Source organism: Plasmopara halstedii (assembly GCF_900000015.1).
Source record: "Plasmopara halstedii genome assembly, contig: Scaffold_2956, whole genome shotgun sequence".
NCBI classification, from domain to species: Eukaryota; Oomycota; class Peronosporomycetes; order Peronosporales; family Peronosporaceae; genus Plasmopara; species Plasmopara halstedii.
In genome coordinates, this window is record NW_020189861.1 from 835,227 (window position 1) to 857,849 (window position 22,623).

The 22,623-nt window shown below is 40.8% G+C and overlaps 8 protein-coding genes across 8 annotated transcripts; 5 read left to right on the forward strand and 3 right to left on the reverse strand.

Moving 5' to 3' along the window:
* Nucleotides 1-163: 163 nt before the first annotated feature.
* PHALS_06283 (uncharacterized protein) lies at nt 164-1,201 on the forward strand (the record flags this gene model as incomplete). Its single annotated transcript, XM_024719543.1, has 2 exons — nt 164-353; nt 441-1,201. 2 exons carry the CDS (start codon nt 164-166, stop codon nt 1,199-1,201), a joined length of 951 nt encoding a protein of 316 aa, XP_024584832.1.
* A 205-nt stretch (nt 1,202-1,406) lies between these two features.
* Nucleotides 1,407-3,406, reverse strand: PHALS_06284 (uncharacterized protein; the record flags this gene model as incomplete). Its single annotated transcript, XM_024719544.1, has 2 exons — nt 1,407-1,727; nt 1,784-3,406. 2 exons carry the CDS (start codon nt 3,404-3,406, stop codon nt 1,407-1,409), a joined length of 1,944 nt encoding a protein of 647 aa, XP_024584833.1.
* Nucleotides 3,407-10,875: 7,469 nt separating this feature from the next.
* Nucleotides 10,876-11,636, forward strand: PHALS_06285 (u1 small nuclear ribonucleoprotein a; the record flags this gene model as incomplete). Its single annotated transcript, XM_024719546.1, has 2 exons — nt 10,876-11,424; nt 11,493-11,636. 2 exons carry the CDS (start codon nt 10,876-10,878, stop codon nt 11,634-11,636), a joined length of 693 nt encoding a protein of 230 aa, XP_024584834.1.
* Nucleotides 11,637-11,816: 180 nt separating this feature from the next.
* On the forward strand, nt 11,817-14,464 carry PHALS_06286 (glutamine-trna ligase; the record flags this gene model as incomplete). The annotated part of the gene is made up of 2 exons (XM_024719547.1): nt 11,817-13,557; nt 14,058-14,464. 2 exons carry the CDS (start codon nt 11,817-11,819, stop codon nt 14,462-14,464), a joined length of 2,148 nt encoding a protein of 715 aa, XP_024584835.1.
* A 165-nt stretch (nt 14,465-14,629) lies between these two features.
* PHALS_06287 (ribosomal protein l34) lies at nt 14,630-15,152 on the forward strand (the record flags this gene model as incomplete). The annotated part of the gene is made up of 3 exons (XM_024719548.1): nt 14,630-14,768; nt 14,834-14,932; nt 15,004-15,152. 3 exons carry the CDS (start codon nt 14,630-14,632, stop codon nt 15,150-15,152), a joined length of 387 nt encoding a protein of 128 aa, XP_024584836.1.
* A 105-nt stretch (nt 15,153-15,257) lies between these two features.
* Nucleotides 15,258-16,005, reverse strand: PHALS_06288 (Protein of unknown function DUF98; the record flags this gene model as incomplete). Its single annotated transcript, XM_024719549.1, has 2 exons — nt 15,258-15,773; nt 15,829-16,005. The coding sequence occupies 2 exons, from the start codon at nt 16,003-16,005 to the stop codon at nt 15,258-15,260; spliced, it is 693 nt and encodes a 230-aa protein (XP_024584837.1).
* Nucleotides 16,006-16,246: 241 nt separating this feature from the next.
* Nucleotides 16,247-17,928, forward strand: PHALS_06289 (cell 5a endo--betaglucanase; the record flags this gene model as incomplete). Its single annotated transcript, XM_024719550.1, has 2 exons — nt 16,247-16,384; nt 16,444-17,928. The coding sequence occupies 2 exons, from the start codon at nt 16,247-16,249 to the stop codon at nt 17,926-17,928; spliced, it is 1,623 nt and encodes a 540-aa protein (XP_024584838.1).
* Nucleotides 17,929-17,943: 15 nt separating this feature from the next.
* On the reverse strand, nt 17,944-19,546 carry PHALS_06290 (Nucleoporin p58/p45; the record flags this gene model as incomplete). Its single annotated transcript, XM_024719551.1, has 5 exons — nt 17,944-17,977; nt 18,037-18,049; nt 18,124-19,112; nt 19,176-19,440; nt 19,504-19,546. 5 exons carry the CDS (start codon nt 19,544-19,546, stop codon nt 17,944-17,946), a joined length of 1,344 nt encoding a protein of 447 aa, XP_024584839.1.
* Between the last annotated feature and the right edge of the window lie 3,077 nt (nt 19,547-22,623).

The following is a 22,623-nucleotide window of genomic DNA, read 5'->3' on the forward strand; positions in this document are numbered from 1 at the left end:
AAGCTTATCGAACAAATATTTTGGAAATTAAGTGAGAAGAAAGTGCCCAATGATCGAATCTATTGCAATATTCACGTATAAGTCCAATATTTTTAATTAAGTCCGAGTTCAGTGTCAGAGCTTTTCAACCAATTATCGACCGTACTCAGCTAATTACCAAACCATGCGCATGCAGTATCTCTTGCTAGCTGGAGCTAACTTTTATCTTATGAATGCCGAACAACTTACCAAGTCAAACGAGTCTATCAATGATCTTTCCTCTCGCTCAATCAACACAAGTGCAATGTCAACTCAATTAACTTACGACGAGAATGACTCACTCCAAAATGTCATTAAACCGACATCAATTATGGGTACTTTTTGTAATTTACTCTATTCTGTAGCAATTTGGGTCGATCTTGAACCTGGCAAGGTCTTTGACTTTCTTCATGCTGGAACAGTTAAAGGAGATTTAAGCCAAGCAACACGATTGATCATATGGCTTCAATATGTCGCAAAACTATTGAAGAAAAAAGGACTTGAACGGGTTCAAGAGACTGAAATTTATATTTTACTCAGTGAAACGTACACGGATGCACAACTTGCGACGCTTTTTGAAAGAGTTCAAAAGGATAGTTTGATGCATGATCTTGCAGAAAGGATGTTGGCGTTTATGCTTTCAAAGTTTACGAATAGTCAAGTGGGAGATGGAGCATGGCCAGATTCAAAAGACACGCCTAAGAAAATATTCAAGGAACTTCGTCTTGAAGATGCGAATCTTGTTGATAATATTTTATTTGCTGGCTGGATTCGATATGCTATTGCATACTATGAAAACGTGACTCCACACTATCCAGATTCGGTACTTCATCACGAAAGCATTTGTTACGAGATTTATAATTTCTTACGAGAGATGAAATCGATTGGAGAGTTGCCAAATATATTTGATCGACTACCATTTGCTCCAAACTTGGAACGTATTCATCAAGATTTGAAACGAGTGGCTCATTGGGAACTGGAGAAGAAATTTCAATTGCTGCAAAAAGATCCATTAACACCTCAGCAACTTTTCAAGGACAAAAAAGTCAAGATTGGTCTGAATCTTAATTTCTTGCAGTGGCTTCGATACTGTGATGCATACATGGTAAAGATGCAGAAACGCAATGATCAAAAGTGTCTCTGCAAGGTTGTTGGCTATCTCGCTACTATCAAGTCGTTTTAAAGTTGATTTCAATCAATTTGTATAGCCTAAAAGTTGAGAATACTTGGAAACAGCACGTACCAATGACAATTGAGACTTCAAAGCTTTTAAATGTCAATTAGTATCTTGCTTATGAGTGTTTCGAAGTATATAACTCATTCATAAGAGTAGATTTAGTTTTATAATCTAACAATTCGATCTAAACTCAAAAAGTCAAAATTGTCAATTAATCGAATTTGGACGTCACACAACCGTCAACTTGTGAGTTTGAAGATTGTGCAATTAAAAGCAACTTAATACTTTGTCGCAACTTGTTTTGCAATGCAACATATTGCAGCGTTTCAGCTTCTTCACCCTCTTTTTCTTTATCAATTATTCTTGTCGAATCTTTCAATACTTGCGGCTTCGTAGACTTTGGATACTTAAAGAATTGCGTCAAATTCGCGTAAATAACTTTTAAATTCTGCTGCAGTTCTTCTTGTACTACAGGTCGCAATATTCGTAAGCTCTTTTGAAGCGAATTGAGTACAAATAGCACATTCTGGAGCTAAATAGCACAATTAGAAATAAGACACTTAGGTACACTGACATAAAATCACATACCTTGGTTACAGAATCGAGATACGAATTACACAAGAGTGGAAAGAATTGAGTGGATTGAAAAGTGTCCCAAATTTTGATATTTAACCCATTTTGCAGTGGTATTTCATGTTGATGAAATGCAAATGCCACAAGAAATATTTCAGTCACAAAATAGTTTTGCATTATGGGAAGTAACTTGACAAATTTGGCAACACGACTTAAGTAGACGGCAATATCTGCGTACCACATGGTACATTCGCCTATAAGACGAAGAAAAGCAGAAACCCATGACGTGTTTCCATCCAAGTCGAAGTGATCGATTTCAGACGGTAAGAGCATGAGCAATGTACGGATCATGCCACTTGCATACAGTTTTTTGGTTATTGCACGCAAATTTGAAGTTGCAAGTAGCATTTCGTTCAATAGTTGCATTATGACAGTTGCCACTTGGTTTCTTTTCTCTGTCACGAATTTTTCATACTCAATTGTTGCACTTGATAACGACACAATATATTGCATCTCTTCCATAAATAGAGGCAAGACTTCTTCTATAACTTTTGATAGCTCTTGAGAAGCGCGTTGAGAACTCTGAAGTTGAAACTCTTGTGACTGTGCAAGCTCAAGCAGTACACGATAAACGAGATAGTGAGGCACATCCAAAAATTTGACATGTAAAAATATTGGTGATGCAATAAAGTGACAACTATGAAAATAATTGAGTAACTGTTGCAAATACCATAACGAGGTACGATTAGCATCAGGAGAATGTAACACTCGATCTCGTAAGATAAACAAATAGCGACTCCACTCGCCACTTGGACCGTAAAGAATGGATGTAATATTGTACGCACTCTCTTCTCTCGTCCAACCTGTACTCTCATCTTGAAAAGAATGAGTGCCTAAGAGTAACTTTATTATTGCAATAATTTCATCATCGAGATGCCACAATTTCCATTTTTCAATTGGTACATTGTCAAATGAGGACGAAAAGGTGCGGGAGGCAAGAAATTGCAACTTTGCCTCAAATGAAGTCTTGATAGTGTCATCTCCATTTTTCTTCATCCCTACATGATGTGTCATTGTATCATCTTGTAATGTTTGCAGCATTTGTTCGGGCTGTACGACCAGTGACAAGAGTTCGTCCACAATAACATGCTTTGGCTTTTCCAAACAAAAACGAAAAACTAGCAATAATATTGATGCAGCTAGTAACCCACTACTATTCGAACTGGACGACAATATATTATGATCGGACAAAGTTTGATCGTTCAAATATGTAACACCATCCAATAATGTAGCAGTAATTGAAAATTCGAACACAAGACCATTAAATTTGTCGCTCACTATGTGTCGGTAGATTTCTGCTAATGCTTCAATTGATGCATCATGAACTTGCGGAAAATCAAATTGAAGTTGATTGTATGCATCACGTGCCATTTCCATTCGATCGGTTGGGGATGGGGACAATAAATGCGACTGAAAGAGTCCAGTGAATTCTTGGAGTGTATTGTCACTTTCAGAGCTTGAATGACTGTCATGTTCAGCACTTGAGTTAGAGTGAAACAAAACATCATTTGACGTCACTTTCTTTTCCTGTAGTGCAGCCACAAGCTCTTGGATGAACAGCTCTCGATCTGTATTCATGTTCGTATAATGTAATACTTTAATTTATGTAAAATAAGTGGATTTGACTGGGTACGTCTGTACCCTGTCAATTGCATTAATGTCACTAATTGACAATAGGGTATCATGCAGACATGTGTATGACACACCATATTTTTAAATGAGATTTTAATCACTTCTTTGCAATTGTGCAAACTCATGAAGAAGACTAACTTTTGTAACGGAGAGGTCCGTGTGACGCATGGGCTGCTAGCTCTACGTCATGCACCGCATTTACTTTTATTTTTGAACATAGTAACATATACAGTAACAGTTATCGAAATGTATGTCAGTTTTGAGATTGAGTAGGAGCAAAAACGTGATAAGTTTCTTTAGAGGTCCGTGGTGGGACGTATTCTGTGCGCTGCTAGCGCGGACTCTTAAATCAAACTTCCGCTGTGTAAGTTGCACGGCAATCTCAATACCTTTGTAGCCTTTTTCGTCAATTTGACGACCAATTCTACCTAGACAGTATCCTCTTGGAGGATGAAGCACGAGTTGTTCAGTCAGCTTTCCCCCGGATAATAAAAAGCTCATGTCTATCATTAATCCGGGCGGGATAAAGTAGGACTGAAAATGTTAAATGCTTGCCTGTAGGAGTTCATCAGCTACGAGTATGCGCTGGTTAGACATCTTCAAATATTTCCCTGTCGAGCATCAGTGATAGAACCAGCAGATCTTACCGCCAGGTCGCTGGTATCAAGCGTCAAAACTTTTGGGGTTCATGATGTAGAGAATAATCTCTCTAGACGATAAAAGCTGATATGGCATTGGAATCGGCCGTGCCCCAATTGAAGATAAAACGTGTCGCCCTTACAACCCTTAAGCGAGGGGGTCACGCGTAAATATAGACACCTACGTGCAATGACTCGGGGAAAGAGGCACTTCAAACATGGAAAACTTCAAGACAACAGGTGTTGTGAATGTTCACACAGCTTAATGAGGTGTATCGGGTGCGTCCAAAGTCGTTGACCACCCGTGAAGGGAAGCAGAACTGACGAACTATGGGTAGGAATTAAGCACTCATATCACCGCAATGTCATCTGATACTCTTTCGAAGGCGGTCATGGTTAATATCTTCACAAGTCCCAGGTAAGGATCGACTCACACCGAGACCTTTCGCGCCCATCCAATCTCTTTTGATGAGAAGGTGGGCGTGGCATTAAATGCACAATAAACTTTTGTGCCAGAAGGACCGAATAATATACTGGGGATAGTAGTTTTACGAGTGCGCCAGAGAAGATGGGCTCGGTCATGCTGTAGACGAAATAAGAGATATTCTCTTCAAGATCTCTTAGCTGCCGAGCAGATCCGCGGTATCTGTATATGTTCTATGTGCGGCATAGAGAACATGGTGCGCCCACTTCGCTCTAGGACGAATACAAAGGATCAAACTTTCACGCAAGATACCCGACAAAAACCTCGCAGGGAGAAACAAGACACAGGGTGGTCTTTGGGAGAGAACTAGACCCTTTTGTATCTCGTGGAGGTCATGGTCAGGCCAGCCCTCGAAGGTTTAATTTAATCTTAGAGAGGTGCGACCCAGGATCGGCAGATATTGATATCCGTATCCTGGGTACTGTGAAGCCGTGAAAACGCCTGACAGGCTCAGGTGCATTGGCCAACAACGTTTGTCGCATGTCTCTTGAATACAGTATGATGCATTGCGGATGCTGAATTCAAATCGTCATATGTGCGTTTCGCGAACGGATGCTAAAAGTTATCGAATGTGATGTGTCGAGTGAAGTTATTAAGCTTTGACGATGTGAATGCTCTCTATCCCTAGATCTGGATTCAAGATACGAGACTCGTTTAGCTATGGCGTGGCTGGAGCGCCAAAAGCCATGGATCGCATAAAAGCTTATAAAATTTAGGCGCCATGAACTTTTGTCCTGGTGAAGCATTGGCGAGTCATGAGCCCATCTCTACTAAATTCTGTGCAGAACATGTGATTACCCGAAATGGATAGCAATGTTATCATCTGGTGCATTGGGCAACGATCAGAAGGCAGAAGTGGCAGTGATATTTGGTCTGAAGATGATACAGAAACAATTATGGTCGTCAAACTGAATCTCGTTTGGTGTTGTTTTAGAATGTATCTTTGGTGGAAGGGTAAAAATACTATTGAGAAATTATATCCAGCGTCAAGGGTGGAAACGACTGGTGTCGTGTCGCTTGTGCTAAGGCCGGTGAAGTTGAAGAGAACTATTCGACGCGAGTGAAAGGACCAGGCTATGAATATATGCATAATGTTTTATCCTTGTCAAGATGGGACGGTACTGCTAAAGCAGCGCTCCCGTGTGATGGATCCACTATGCAGAACAGTCAGAATTCACGGGCAAATGGCAAAAAATGTTCACGTGTAAGTGGAGTGATCGCAGTACTCTTAGGGATTTCACAAAGTATTTTTAGTACAATCTCTTATCTTACTAGAAAATTTGTTCTTTACGGAAAATGCCAGGCGGTGAGGTCGCAAAAGTGGTAAAAGTGGTACCGGATGATGATTTGGGCTCGTCATCCCTAAGAGATGAATCAGGTCCCTCGCAAAGCACGAGTACGAGGAGTGGGACAGCTATCTTCGAAAATTTAATGCTCCTTCTATCCATTTTTAAGGAAATATCACAGCGTGTTATCTCTTGATAGGAGACTGCGTCATGAAATTGTCTTGGCTTTCAAGATTACAATTGCGTCACACGGTAACGGTCCTTACAATTTGACGCCATTGAAACTTTCTGCAATGAAAGACATGAAGCGGGTTTGATGAGAGTAAAAAAAGTTTCTTTCCACAGTCGGCGCCGACCTTCTGTATCAGAAAGTTTAACGGCATGTGGCGAAACGCATATTTATAAAGTGAGATGAACGCAACTAATTTCGTCGCATATGTTGATTCCTAAATATATGTGCTATAGAAGAGCAAGGTCGAATACCAGTGCCATCAGCGTGTAATCACTTGGTTTCGAAAGGAAGCAATATCCTTCTGACGCCTCCCACATAGAGACAAGGGTCGCTTCTTGACGGTGTCAAAGATACGCGGGGGTTCACATTACCATTTAGGGAAAATAAGGTGAGGCCGACGCATCTGCTACTTTTCTCTACTTATGTCCAATGAGCGTAAGCAACTCACTCAAGTATCAAGGTTTCTAAGCGCAAGCCTCTCTTCTCCTTTCCTCTCTTCTCTGAGTAATCGGAGCAATGAATCTCTGGAATCGGCTGGCTTATAATGCCCAAAGGGCTGTCGCAAGAGCATGCGACCTTTGACTGTCCAACCAGGATTCACCAACTCGTCTTAGCGATATGTTTGGCTCGAGCACCTATTAATGCTTGACATTCTTTAGTACAGATCACGACGTGAATTTCAAGAAATGAAGACATTATGCTGTTGCTGATACTAGCCCCACTCACCTCCACAAAACAGCTGTAACAGCTATCGACCGTTGGTCCCATTTACCACTTGATCTGTCTACTAGCATTTGTTGGAAACGTGCTGCGACGGGCGACACTGCCTTTTCTTAAAATAAAAGTCGAGAATACCGCCGAGCTATAAGCTGTCACGGTACCAGAGAATTTCCTGCCGAAATGGAACTTTGAAATCCAGAAAGAAAGAAACTTCTACTTCGCCAGGATAATAACCATTCTGACGTATTCGCCGGCCCACCATTCATCCACGCCGAATAGATATATTAAAAAACATAGCATAATAGTGGGTTGCCCTTTGCTTATCGAGTAGTGCCGACAGAGGTTAATCCTCCCGCGTATAACTTTCGTGGGCTATATCACTTGTGGTCGCACCTCGACTCTTTCCGGGAGTCGTGGCATGCATTCAAGGTCGAGATGATCCAGTTCTCGATTTTGTTCTCCAAGCCTCATCACTGCCTAACCTAGTGGTTCCGAGCCGCGTCGCTGCTTTGAAGCATATAGCAGCTCAGTTATCGGGTATGATATAGACACCTCTTTGTCTGTTACAGATGAATATTCACGTCTGACTGGCTCGTAGAGCGGGATCGTGATATAGCTTCAGTAAGCCACATGGAAAACCGGGTGTGATTGCGTTCGCTTTGAAATATCCAGAGTAGAGCTCTTATCTTTTTTTTGCTATGACCATGAACGGTCTGATGTAGCGCGACCACAATTAAGGTGTATTAACTGCAGGCACGGCATGGCGTATTGCGTTAAAAAGCTTCGCTATACGGCATAATTGTATGCATTTCACCTGATTTTGGCAGTGGCTTGGTGCATTTGTCTGTCTCAGCCCTCACCATAGCACACGAAGCTCAATCTCATCTCGTGAAGATATAATCACGGATATTGCACGAGGTAGGCTGGGATGATATCACCGAGTTGCTATATATCAACATAATCCGATACTATTCTCAACAACACGACTAACGCGTTTCGTCTAATTATCTGTTTGAGGATGGGCTACTGTCGACATTTTTGATGCTGGCGCCAAACACTATAAATATTGTTTGCCTTAATCTACCTGTAAAGCGCAATCGTCTATTCGATACAATGACCACCGGCAATTCATCTTGGCAAAACGAATCGTCAAAGAGCAGCTTGGATGTATACATCATTGCTGACAGCAGCGCAATGAGACATCTTGCTCAGACGGTCCACAAAGACCACGATACCGATATGACCGTATGCAATTTTAGAAAGACCAAAAATGTTATATGCCAGCACTCTACTGGGATCGGCAGACTGCCCACAGGTACCGCTGTATGCGGCGAGGGAATTATCCGCTGACACACACTTTACACTTGCGCCCATAGGTGTTGACCTATTCAAGCAATACGTAGCGCATACCGAGCAGTTTGTCTTTCTTTCAACGTGACCATATCATGTGCCTCGTACAGTGTTCTATTATTGAGATCATCGTCGTGAAAACCACTACACGGCGAGTGCCATGTGGTTCAGCGCTAAAATACAGCAACTGTTGGAATAAGGTACAGCGATGCAGGCATGCAACCGCATGCTTAAATAGTCAGAAGTGCGATCTGTTAGATGACTTTCTTACCAAAGCTTTCAATTGAGCAACACATGTTGCGTCTGACCCGTACGCCAAACGTATCAACTCAAAAACTGTCGTGACCACTGTGACAGGTGATGATTCATAGTCGGGGCGACGTGAAGCGCATCATCAACCACATAATGCCGACCTAGTGTATATCATCTCTAAAAATATACTCGGCAAAAAAGGATAAATATCTTACCGTTCTCTGTAAGTAACGTGGAGACGACATCGCTGTGCGCAACAACGCATGTTAGACCGAGAATCGGGGAATGCATGAAAGTTTTACAGTCATAAGGGTGCCTCTTCCGCCGCACTCCACAACCATTTGTCATATTTTCCAAAAGATTTGTGAGGGGCCTTGCTTTGTCGATGCAATAATCTCTATACTTTTGCAAGTTGCCGACTAGGCCAAACCACTACATCCATTTTTTAAGCACTAGGTAATTTACAAGAGCCTCTCAATATATTTGCGGGAATCGCCCGCGGATCCTGCCAGCCAACGAAGTTGCCGTACAGGGAATTTTGCCTGCGCCAAAGGCACACTTGTCCGTATTAGCAAGTAGTTTATTTTCAGCGTATACACTCGAACGCTGCTAGCAAGTGTTCAAGTGGATTATCGCATCAATTTTCGTAATCTGCCCGACTATGGACAACTTCAGCGTCGAAATTGGTTTGTGCATAGCCATGATGTGGCTTGAGAAGCTGTGTCACCTAACTATTGAAAGTCGCTGGTACATTAGACAGTGCCTATGGCGAAGTCAACCATTCCAGCAAAATCTCGCTCGAATTACTCATCACAGTAAACGAAACGACGCTTTATCTTATAATCAGTCGATAATATTCATCATTTAGGTCAAGAGCATCCAATATTGTGGTGCTGAACATGATGTTCAGCGGCTTGTCTAGAATCGGCGTTTGCACCGGAGATGCGGCTGGATATATATACCATAAGCATGTACTCGCTGGTGCCCCCAGGAATTTGCGTGGCACATACATCTTCGTTTTCCAATCGACCCATGAGGTTCTGGCGTTCCAACAATTCCATACTTAAAAGAAATTTGTATTTCGACTCTAGGTCAGGACCAGACAATATTTCACGCTGTCCGAAATTCTTTGAACTTGAAGGTTCATCATAACCTTTGACACTTTTGCCAGTTTCCATGTCACAGGACACACGCATATCAACCCCGTGCATCTATAAACTCACGCGTCAATCGACTGTTCTCGACAGACGCGTGACCCAAACAATTACACGACACTCTAAAATCGATCATTTTTTTTTTTATGGCTCCACAAAGCTCGGGATGTCGCTATCAACAACCAACAACTCTGAATTGTGAGCCCTCCCTCCCTTTTAAAGGAAGGTGTTTCTTTGAGGCTGGTTCTCATTGACTACGACATCCACAAGGCACAACAGAGCCCAGTTCTCCCGTCAAAGGAAACCTCGCGCCTACTGGGACTAGACGTGCTCCCCAGTCGGACGACCTTGCTTGAGAGCATTAGCCGTTGAACCCTGCGTAGGGGTATGCAGATGTTGCGTACTGCCGAAGATGAAAATTTCGCGGGTACCGCAGAGCTTATTATCAGCTGAGATATCTTCTTTAGCCTGACGGGTTGCATCGTCTCTGGCGTGCTGATCGAGGTAACATTCCAAGCAACCCATCCCGCCATCGCGATACGGAAGTCGTACCCCACTTTATATGCGACATTCACCACTCCCTCGAAAAAATAAATTTGACATGAAAGGTCTCGCTGCGAGACGCACCCTTCGGAGAACCTCCACGAGATGGTGACCGTTTCTACTACCAGGAGAGCGTTAGGTGCCATTGCGGCGAACAAGATTCGCTATTATGCGCCTGGTCGACAAGAACTTCCAACATAGAGTGCAAACATCTGTGACATCTGTCGTTTTAAATCCTTCCACGGCTTTTACCAACGTATTGCACGTAAGCGCTCATTGTCGCGCGTGACGCGTAGCGAATCAGTTTCCCGTCTCAGCTCAGATAGATACTTTCCCTGTGGCTTGGGTGCTCAACAACAGAAGCCTCACGGTGGATAGGACCTGGTTTCCCGCCAGCGCCTTGTGTGCCGAGTTCGTGCGCTTTCACAAATAGCGGAAACGAGAGCCTTCATTATTTATTTACACTATCAATCCACTCTGCTCTTTCAAGAGTATATATGCTAAACTAGTGTTACTATTCTCATTACAACCTGCTTTTTTTAATATTCAGCTTAGCAGCTCAAGTCCAGGTGTTTGCTCTCTTTAAGTCCGAAAGATAACATAAAATGGTAGCATATTAAAAAAAAATTAGTAGGTTACATTATTAAGATGAAAGTATTATCTGGATAGAGTATAATGCTATTGTCAAACAGTGGGTACTATTCCCTTCATAAAATTTAGTACTTAAAAAAGCTCAGTCGTTCCTGCATCACAATCATGACCGACACCGACATGCCGCCGGTCGTGGAGACAGCAGATGTGCCGCCTAATCACACACTTTATCTAAACAACCTGAATGACAAAATCAAAGCAGACCGCATGAAAGCAACGCTTTACGCTACACTGTCACAGCACGGGAAGATTCTTGAGATTGTCATGGGCCACGCACGGCGACTTCGTGGCCAAGCTTGGGTCACATTTGATGACATACCAAGCGCTTCAAATGCTGTGCGGGCAGTAAATGGTACAATCCTATTTGAAAAGCCCGTTGTGATTCATTTTGCGAAGGAGAAGGCCGACGTCATTGCTCGCCGCGAAGGTACGTTCGTCCCGCGCGAGAAGAGAAAGCGGGAGCCTAAGGCTGCTCCACAACAGCAAGCAACAAAGAAAAAGACAAACGAGGGTGGCAATGCAGGTACAAAAGGATTGACTCAGCCACGTATGACTCAGAATGTACCAAACAAGATCTTGTTTCTGGAAGAGCTCCCCGAGTCGTGTAACCGTGACATGCTCGGAGTACTATTTAAACAGTATCAAGGTTTTAAGGTCTGGTTATGAATATGTGTTTGCTTGGCATTAACATAGTAAACTGACGAATACGTGGATAATTGTAGGAAGTACGCATGGTACCAGGCAAGAAAGGTCTAGCATTTGTAGAGTTTGGTGACGAAGCGCAAGCAGCCATTGCGTTGCAAGGACTCTTTGGATTCAAACTCACGCCTACAGACGCTCTGAGAGTCTCATTTGCTAAGAAGTAGATGACATCTTGTTCATGTCAGCAGTAGACGTCATTTAGTACAATTCAAAAATAGTAATGACAAGCATGGGCTTTCTTTTATTATGATATAAGACAATGAGATTGTATTAATTTGTTGGATCCTTCAAATTGTCCCTTTGTTTAAAAAAATCACTCGTCCTAAAACTTCTTCCTCTTCCCTATGACAACTCCCACGACTGGCCTCGAGGCACGCGACATGGTGTTAGCCAAAAATACACCCGAGCAGCTTGCTGAACATCAACGTGTAACCCAAGGAAAGGTGCGCACGCGCTTTCCTCCTGAGCCCAATGGATATCTGCACGTGGGCCACGCCAAGTCCATGCATATGAATTTTTTTGAAGCATTTGAGAAATTGGGCATTCCTTTGGACAAACGCGAGACATATTTTCGGTATGATGATACGAATCCAGAGGCAGAAAGTAATGAATATATTGAGGCAATTGCCAATAATGTACATTGGTTGGGGTACACACCGTCGAAGGTTACGTATAGTAGTCAATATTTTGACGAGCTATACGAATTGGCATTACAACTTATCCGGAAAGGAAAAGCGTATGTATGTCATCAAAGTAAACGTGAAATTGAAGCATCTCGCCTTGCGTTGCAGCAATTCCATGCGTCACCTGGTGCTAAAGACGAGAATGATGTTCCAACCAATGCGAAATCTCCTTTTCGTTTACGTTCCGTGGCTGAAAATTTAATTGAATTTGAAAAGATGCGTCTTGGTCTGTATAATGAGGGAGAAGCTTGTTTACGAATGAAAATGGATCTTGGAAGCCCAAATCCAAATATGTGGGATCATGTAGCGTATCGTATCAAGTATGTACCCCATCCACATCTTGGAAATAAATGGTGTATATATCCAACGTATGATTATACGCATTGTATTGTGGATGCATTAGAACATATTGATTATTCAATATGTACATTGGAATTTGAAACACGTCGAGAATCATATTATTGGCTTTTACATGAATTAAAATTGTATAAACCCAATGTATACGAATTTGCGCGATTATCCATGACGTATACTGTATTAAGTAAACGTAAACTTTTGCAACTTGTGATGTCCAAAACTGTACGTGGATGGGATGATCCACGAATGGGCACATTAAATGGGCTTCGTCGTCGTGGGTTTACACCCCAAATTCTTAACCAATTTTGTAAAGAAATTGGAGTAACGCGTGTTCAATCAACAATTCAAATTGAACGATTGTATTCAGTAGCTCGTAATATTCTTGGAGAATCTTCGAAACGTGTGATGGCTGTATTGGATCCAATTGAACTAGTGATTGAGAATTTTCATGAAGTACAAGACAAGAAAATATTATTGTTACGTGTACCCGATTATCCGCAAGATATGGAACGTAACAATGGCAAATCGTATCATCATGTTGAATTGACGCAAAGTTTGTACCTTGATCGTAGTGATGTACGTACAGAAGATTTGCCCGACTTTTATGGTGTTGCAATTAAGAAACAAGTGCGACTGAAATACGCATTTCCATTTACCTGTACGAAATTAGAAACGGATGATAATGGCAATGTGACAAAAATATGTGGACAAATGGACTGGACTAATTCATCCAAGCCAAAAGGTGTTCTCTCTTGGGTACCAAAAAATAGTCCAAAGCTTGAAGTACGCGTGTACTCGCACCTATTTACAGTACCAGAGCTACCGAATGATGTGGAAAATTGGGAATCGTTTGTAGATTCTAAAAATTCGGAACGTGTGTACCCTTTTGCACGTGTGGATCCTGAGTCGTACGATAATCATTTGAATACAATTGTTCAATTTGAACGAATTGGGTACTTTGTCATCGATCAAGATTCGACAAAAGAGAAAAAAGTGATGAATCAAATTGTTGCATTGCGAGAGAGTGGTGGTGAAGTGGCAAGTGGTGTATCAAATGCAGGTGCAAATGCCAGTCGCAAAGATGTTCAAATGCAACAATTGGCACTTAAAATGACAAAAATGAAAATGTCACCTAGTGAAATGTTTCGAAATCAACCAAAATTGTACTCACAATTTGATACTGACGGGTTACCAACTCACGATGGTGTTGGTACAGAATTGACGAAGAATCAGCGGAAAAAGCTCAAGAAAGAACAAGATAAGCAAAAAAAACTGTACGAGACTTTTTTGTCGACTCAAAAGGATAATCAGTGATGTAAGTGGGTACATTACCGGTATTTTTATAGAAGTCGGTAATCGTAACTTTACACTCGGTATATTCTAAGTGAGAGACGTAAATAGAATGAGATCAAAAATTTAAGTCACTCATTATTCGTATTTCAAATGAACTCTGATTAAGTCCAAGGTCGAAGGTTCTAATTCTAAAGTCGCATATGGTCATGGTGGCGGCCGATGCTTCTGTTCCCGCCTCGACGCTGTGTATAGAGAAGCTCAATGCTCACAATCCGAACGTAATCACAACATGGCAGGATCGTACCCCCGAGATTCTCAAACCAGAAGAAGTGTATCCTTTACCATGGTTTCTTAGTCCTGAATGGACTAAACGGTCGTCACCTACTGAAACGACAAGACTTTGTCATCCTAGTACAAGGAATGAACCTCATTCATTATGTTCATCAATATTCAAGTGTTGTTTTAACTCATCAACATCAAATGGAAGTTCTGAGTGTGAAATGGAACTTGGAAACTTTCAGCAAAGACAAGCACATTCCATTGAAGCAGAGGATGAAGCTGGAAGTTTGAAACAATGTCTTCAATTTCTTATGGGACTTCTTGTGATTATGGCAATGGCACTTTTACTTTTAATTATCTTTCAACCTCAGTCGAAATGACAGTCATGGACTGCATGGTTTACTATGTTCTTCATCAAGTAGTGAGAGTTTAAAGCTATCAAGTGATTTATTAAAATTTTAAGATGGTAAATTATTTGGCATTTGGTTAAATTTCTTAATTAGATTAACTTTTAATACATTTCTAAAATCAACGGCCAGCAAAGAATGGCAGCGATAATCAAGAGCGCGATGCAGCAAAGTCTACGCTCACGACTCTTTCATACAAGTGCACGTGCTTTATGTAACATCTCGACATCTTCATCCTCATCTGTGTTTCTAATGGCGACACGATTAAATTCCATGAGTCTGTTACGAATCGCATCGTTATCTTCTCCTTTTCTAACATTTCCATTTCTTCTTTTTTCACAGATCCTTCAATTCAAAATCCACTTGTAATGAATCGTTTGGAGATAACTGACTATTTACCACAAGTAAATGAACTTGAATGTCCTGGCGAGAGTCTTAATGGTAATGTCAGTAACTTCTTCATGCTACTCATGTCATTTCTTAAAGTTTCTGTGATTTCTATAACAATTTAGAATCATTTCAAGTCATTAAACGTACGTATCAACCAAGTGTATTGCGTCGTAAACGTAAACATGGTTTTCGTACGCGTCGTGTTTCCATTTCCGGTCGTAAAGTTTTAAAACGTCGGTTTAACAAACGTCGATGGCGTATGTCTCTCTAACTGTCTGAAGCGTTTACGAGAATATCAAGGTTTCAAACGACTAGAAATACGTTTCTTTTTGTTTTTAAAAAAATCAAGAAACAGATTACACGTAACCTTTTGACTTTAAGTTGTCGAGTGTAACACTTGACCCATATACTTTTCTAATGTTGGTGAAAAAACTTCATAGATAAAAGTCACAGGACGTCCACCTTTCCAGAACAAATAGGAACGACCCCAGAATGGACCAGAAGCTTCAAAAGCATTTTCCAGTTCCTTTGAATGACCACAAAAGACCGTTTTCATCTCACGAAAAAGCTCCGTCTTATGTTGAAGAATATTCTTGCCAATTGGAATGTTTGTATCTTTAAAAACTGCTTTCACATCGTTAGAATTCACCCATGATACAGCATATCCAAGACGTTCGCCACGAGTATTACGTAAGAAAACTTGACGTCGACAACGTGGTGGCACAATAGCTTCGATTTCATTTGGTGCATTGTCATGACTTGAACCAACAGATAACATTCCCAATACATCAACTTCAGTAGGTGATCCTGTGAGTATTCCTAAGTGATGAGTTGGTGAACCATTACCATATAGAAATAATCGCCAAGCTGGATTCATATCTGGATGGCCAAACTAGATATAATGATTAGATAAAAATGGATGTTTTAAATTTAAACTTTAGTCGTACCAACATAGTCTCAGAAGAAGCTTGAAAGATTACAAGAATCTTATACCATTCTGGAGTATCAGTCTCGAGAATTAAACGTGAGCGATCAAACGGTAAGAATGTCGTCGTTGCTGTTGTCTTACACTCCATTGGAGATTCGAAGATTGCCATTCGATTCGATATCCTGTTATAAAGCATATTAGAAAGTTTTGGAAATATAACCGTTTCTAATTTGAAATATTTCAACTTGATTTTTATGTACTGTACGACTAGAAAATCGCAAGAATGTTGTACAAGTTCAGTAGTGACCCCCACCCCGCACTCTCTTTCCGTTTCACTTCAGAACGTTTCCCTTTCCAGTCGCCTGTCCTCCCAAATTTGTACGACCAAAGTCTATCACTCGTCATTTGGACGCATAAGTTTTTCTTCAAACGTCAAGATGTCAGGACGTCCTAGTAATTTAGGACGTAGTTCATTTACAGGAGGTCGAAGCTCAGAAGTGGAACGAATTATTGCTGCAGCTGATGTTGATACAACATTTGCAGGTAAAAAAGCACGTTATCGTGGTCGTCATGCGGTATGTCATGTCTTTCTTTTCTCGTTTTTAATCTATTCACATCTTTTCTTTCTTTTTAGACTTGGCCTGGTGCTTTAGCTTTATTACTTCTTGCATTCATTTCAATTTTTGGTCTCACTTATTATGGAATACAAGTACATGATAATGTCAATGAAACAGTTGCAAGTAGTGAAGCTGCCGAAGAATCACGATACACAGATGGTACACAAATTCGAGATGGTAGTCCAAGTGATACGACATCAGAACTTGCCATTACGAATCCTAAAATGTATCTCGATCGCAAATGTGAACAACCTAATTATATCAGTAAAAATGGACGTATTTTTGCTCAATTTTCGGATCAAAGTACGACCCAAATTGATATTAAAGGCATCAATTGGAAAGGAATGGAAGATTCAAAAGGTGTGCCAAAAGGATTATGGGATAATACTGTTGATGGTGATTCACTTTATCGATTTGGGTACTTTTTACATTACAACAAATTTAATGTTGTACGTTTTCCACTTTCGATTGATTCTGTAATGCGAAATACAGAAATTGATATGAATTTGATCAATTCCAATTCAAATCGTGCATTAGGTACAGCATCAAGATATAATACACTTCTTGGTTTATTAGTTCAAGGACTTGGACAATTTAATATTGGCGTTGTACTTGATTTTCATGTGCTTTCTGCAACGGATGATGATGGATCTGGTCTATGGTATGGATCATCAATTAAATTAAATGATATTAAAACAGCAATTACGAATTTGGCAGAAGAAATGTGTGATTCTACTCATTTTAATATTATTGGAATTGATTTGAAAGATGGTTTGAAGTCCGATGCAACATGGGGAGATGGAGCTGATACAGATTGGTCGATTGCGGCAACAGAATTAGCAAATCACATGTTGAATAAATGTCCGAAATGGTTAGCTTTCATCCAAGGTGTGCAGGGTGAAAGTCATAAAGATATGTATGGTGAACGTTCACTTAAGAATACTTTCTTACCTGGATCGGATCTATCTGGTATCACTTTGAATCCAATTAAACTTAAAAAAGAGAACAAAATTGTATATGCACCGAAATTCTTCTCAAGCTCCGAGTCACCACGGCAATTTTTCTTTCAAGATGGTCAAACAAGTGGAAATTTATTGGAAGATTATGTCGAGCTTGAAGATGCTGATTTGTTGGCAAATGTCAAACAGCATATGAATTATTCTTTTGGAGCAGCTTTTGAATCTGGATCGGCAGTAGTACTTTCGTCGTTTGGGGGTCTTGTGGGTAAACTTGATGAAACGAAAATGAAAACCAGTACACGTATTATCGAAAATGTGATTAGTCAAATGGCTGGATCATCAGAACCATTTCTAGCTGGTGGATTCTGGTGGACATTAAATCCTGATACAACATGGCCGTATCCTGCTCCTGATAATTCCAACTCGACAAAACAAGGATTACTGGATGAAACGTGGCGTACGGTGAACATGGAGGTATTGAAAACATTGGCTGACATGAACACAACGATGAAAAGTGTCAAGTTCATTCCATGCTTGAAGTAACAAGATGGTTTGCATCTAATCGTCTACATTTTCAACCTTCATTTGCTGTCTAGCTTTTCACTACTTTAGTCTCGATACAGAGTAAGAAAGACACTTGTCATTTCTTACCTTTTTTTTCTTTCTTAAACAATATACTCTGCCTTGATGCTCAGTAAAATGACTGATTCTTTACCTGCCATTACTTTCGCATCTTACGACTATTACGTTTGCCTGTAGTGACCGTTTTGTCAGATGTCGAAGAGAAAGTTGAACCAAATGCACTCGTAGGGGCTGAGACACCTACTGTCAGTGGTGTACCAATAGCACTCGATGTACTTGGCAAATTAAACGACACAGTCTTCGCTGGTGCATCTGTCCCGAAATTTAATCCACTTGTTGGAGCACATGACGTCGTTGTAGTACCAAAACCAAATCCTCCTGGAGCTGTAGGTGGCGGTTGTGAAGTCACAATCGTGGGAGCGACAGTCGTACGGAATCGAAACGTGTCAATCGCCTTTTGTTTCTCAGCTTCACTGCTCTTTTTACGTTTATCAAATGGATTTTGAAACGCAGCCAAATTCTTTTCACCATGTCGAGCGAATTCATCACGTATCTTTGTCAAAAAGATTTGACGTAATTCTTCAGCTTTGTCATGAACTTCCGCCACATGAGCCGCAGCATGCATAAGTGCTGTATTTTGTGCAAGTAAAATCTGCTGCAATTGATTCGGTGCAATAGCCTTCTGTTCGTTGTTTATAGGCTTGAATTGTGCTTCTAACTCTTCAATTTGTGCCTTAATTCTCGCCATCTTGTGTTCATAGTGATCCACTAAATCCCAATAATACGGCGATGGCATTTCAATCTGACGCATCACATGGTACATATTCGATGGTCCACTGGCACTATTCTCCAAACTACGACGAGTTAAAGTAGCAGTATCCACTTGATGTAATAAATGGCGAACATCTTGACGTACATGTTGAACTGCAGCTATCTGACGATTTTGTTCATTACGTCTTGCTAAAACTTCTTGTTCTAATCGTGCAATATTTTGTCGCAAAAGTTCTAATTGTCGAGATGATACAGTCTTGAGAAATGTATCTGAGTGGTCTTGTTCTTTTAAAAACGCGTAAAATTGTGTCATATTCTTCTTGACATCATCAGGTAAAGCTTCAAAGACTGTTTCTAATGTAATCGGAGGACCACTACAGAAAAAAATGAGTATTTGAATCTGAAATCACATACTTTATTATGTTAAATTCACTTACACTGTAGAAGTTGTTGTCGCACCAAAGTTACATCCTGTTGATGGAGTGGATTGACCAAAGAAACTAGAAGTTGAGACTGGAGCAGAGGAGACACCAAAGGGAAAAGTTGTCGATGGTGTTGATGTTGGAATTGTACCGAAATTCAATCCACTTGATGTGGTTGGAGCAGATGGAGTAGCAGAAAAATTAAAGGTACTAGGAGTAGACGAAGTATTCGTAAAAGAAAACCCAGGGGAAGCCGCAGGTGTCGAACCAAAGGTGAATCCTAAGTATAAAGAATGAATTAGTATGATTTTTAAAGACAGAGAAGGGAAGAAACGTCACGTACCCGAGGAAGGGGCGGATGTCGTTGAGCTAAATGAGAAGGCCATTGGGTGCGGAATGGTAAGAAATTGCGAAATTTGGAAATTTATATAAATTTAATTTTTGGATATTTTGAAGTGTGGAAAAGATGAGATATGATCGTTGAAGTACCATATTTTGGTTTGCGTAAGCCATATCAAACCATACTTTGTTATAAATCACAGTTAAGTATCATTTTATGAATTAATTGCGCGTTGTATTTACATGTTTTAGGATTTTGAAGCAAATTAGGACCATATTTTGAGTCAAACCATATCATCGTACCATAAGTTAACAAGATTGATCATTGAAGTACCATATTTTGGTTTAGCGTAAGCAATATCAAACCATACTTTGTTATAAATCACACTTAAGTATCATTTTCTGAATTAATCGCAGCTGATATTTACATGTTTTGGTATTTTTATGCAAATTCGTACCATATTTTTAGTCAAACCATATCATCGTATCATATTTTAACAAGATTGAGCATTAAAGTACCATATTTTGGTTTAGCGTAAGCAATATCAAACCATACTTTGCTACAAAACACAGCTTAGTATCATTTTCTGAATTAATTACAGCTGATATTTACATGTTTTGGTATTTTTATGCAATTTCGTACCATATTTTGAGTCAAACCATATCATCGTACCATATTTTAACAAGATTAATCATTAAAGTACCATATTTTGGTTTGCGTAAGCAATATCAAACCATACTTTGTTATAAATCACAGTTAAGTATCATTTTCTGAATTAATCGCAGCTGATATTTACATGGTTTGGTAATATATGCAAATTCGTACCATATTTTTAGTCAAACCATATCATCGTACCATATTTTAACAAGATTGAGCATTGAAGTACCATAATTTGGTTTGCGTAAGCAATATCAAACCATACTTTGTTACAAATCACGGTTAAGTATCATTTTCTGATTCATTTGCGTCTTGTGTTTACATGTTTTGGTATTTTTATGCAATTTCATACCACATTTTTATTCAAACCATATCATGGTACCATATTTTAACATGATTGGAGAATGTATATGTAATGGGACTACCGTGCACTTTGCACAAGAAAATTTGAACCCTCAAAATTCACACACAAAGATTGGGTTTGTACGTGAACCACAAGGAGCAGAATTGAGAGCGTCTCGAGTAACGACCACTGCTGCTATTACAGAGGTACATGCATTTAAACTTCTACTTTGATAAGATTGATACTTAATACATAAATTTAACAAATTCTGTTGATTTGATTGAGAAATTTAAAGCAAACGTTATTCGAGTCCTAACGTTGCCATATCTCCAGAAAATTACTCATGAATAATGATGCACGCTCTGGTCTGTAAACTATTAGAAAGGATGAGGAAGCCGAGGTAATGGCTGGGTAACCACAATGAATCTTTAAACACCGTGTAAATCAACTCTTTTCCTTTGAGAGAGCAACAAGCATTATTGACGAGTAGATGACGCCGTTCGATACGGCTGAAAAACGATACTGCACCTATTTTTCCTTATTACATTCTGAGCTTTACATTTCTTTTGTAAAAAAAACTCAGATTAGCATAATGCTTAAGGTGTGGTGGTTTCACTTTAGGGTCCGAATCCTTGGCATTGGCTTAGTCTTGTTACATGCTGACCCGCGTATAAACGCACGCATCATCTTTCTGAGTGCCTTCATCAGCATATCTACGAGCTGGCGCATTTTATCGATGTAGTCGATATTCAAAATTTTCTATTACACGTTTTTGCGGATGAAGTGATGCCTAATGTCCACGTGCTTTGTCCGAGCATGAAATTTAGCGTTGTTGGCCAAAGCAATCGCTCCTTAGCTCTTATCCAGATTTTCATGCCTTCCACTTGTTCGTGAGACAAGTCCCTAAGCCTCGCATGCATCCAGGTAACTTCTTAAGTAAGAAGCTGGGAGCCTTATTGCAGCGGGGTTGCCGTAGCTTTGCCCGGAAACGTAAGTTAGGTCACCGACCTTTCGTTCAATACTTAGAACAAATACGAGTTTAGCGGATCGCAATCCACTTACTCCAAAAGTAAAAATTGCCTTAACCCAAGGCTAATTAACTCTTCGAAATAATATCAAAACTGACTTTATTTAATTTTTATCTGCGGCAAAGCCGTCTAGTTTTAAATGGATAGATTTTCCGAAATATATATAGTAAAATCTAAATACAAGCATAACTACTGGCTACCCAGCCACGTACCGTATTCTTATTTAGACGCAGTCACAGCATGCCCATCGCGTGTGACACACACACCTGTTACCAGGGTACGTGTAACCCCGTCACACTCTCTCTCATTAAGACTAAGAACATTTACAGTTCCAATCGATTATTGCCTTAACGAGGCTTACGTGTCTGCTAGACACTGCAACTTGGTACGTTGGAACAAACGACTTTCGTGCTCAATGAACCCTGTGTCAACGACACTGAAGTCACCAAGTCTCGCTGGTTCTGACAGCGCACACGGGCAGAGCCCAACTTCGCCTCCCGCACACAGTGCAATGTCGGACAGTGCGTCCGCAGCATCGAGGGATGCACATCCTAGGCTCGATGAGCACGAGCGTCGCGCTCCGCGCACGCTATCAGTGACGAGTGACCTCGTTGGGGATGTGGTGATGGTCGACTACGAGTCTGACACTCCTTTTCCCGCGTGGGATGACGAGGAAGGCAAGCCGCACCTGCGGCGTGAGACGAGCCCTGCTCGCGCCTTGCGGACTCCATGTCCGTTTCCTGATTTCTCGTCACCTGAGGGACGTGGTGCAATCACCAATGATATCGACGGGGCACAGATGCGGCAGCTGGAAGCTGCCCGTACGGCGGCTCTGATGCGCGCCCATCTACGGCCGGTCGTTGCTCCTCGTGTGGAATATGGCTTCCGCTCGGCGGATCCCACTGTGGAAGCGAAGAACACGGTAGCTCGACCGTTACGCCTCCACTTCATCGGGCCCTCGGCCATTACTGAAGATGAGCTTGCCGAGCGAAAAGTTCTTCGAGCTCGTTTCTTGATTCCACAAAAATTTCCGCTGAAAGCTTATCGCACTCGTCTGAGTGCTCAACGAGGTGGCTCTCGTGTACCCGCAATGCG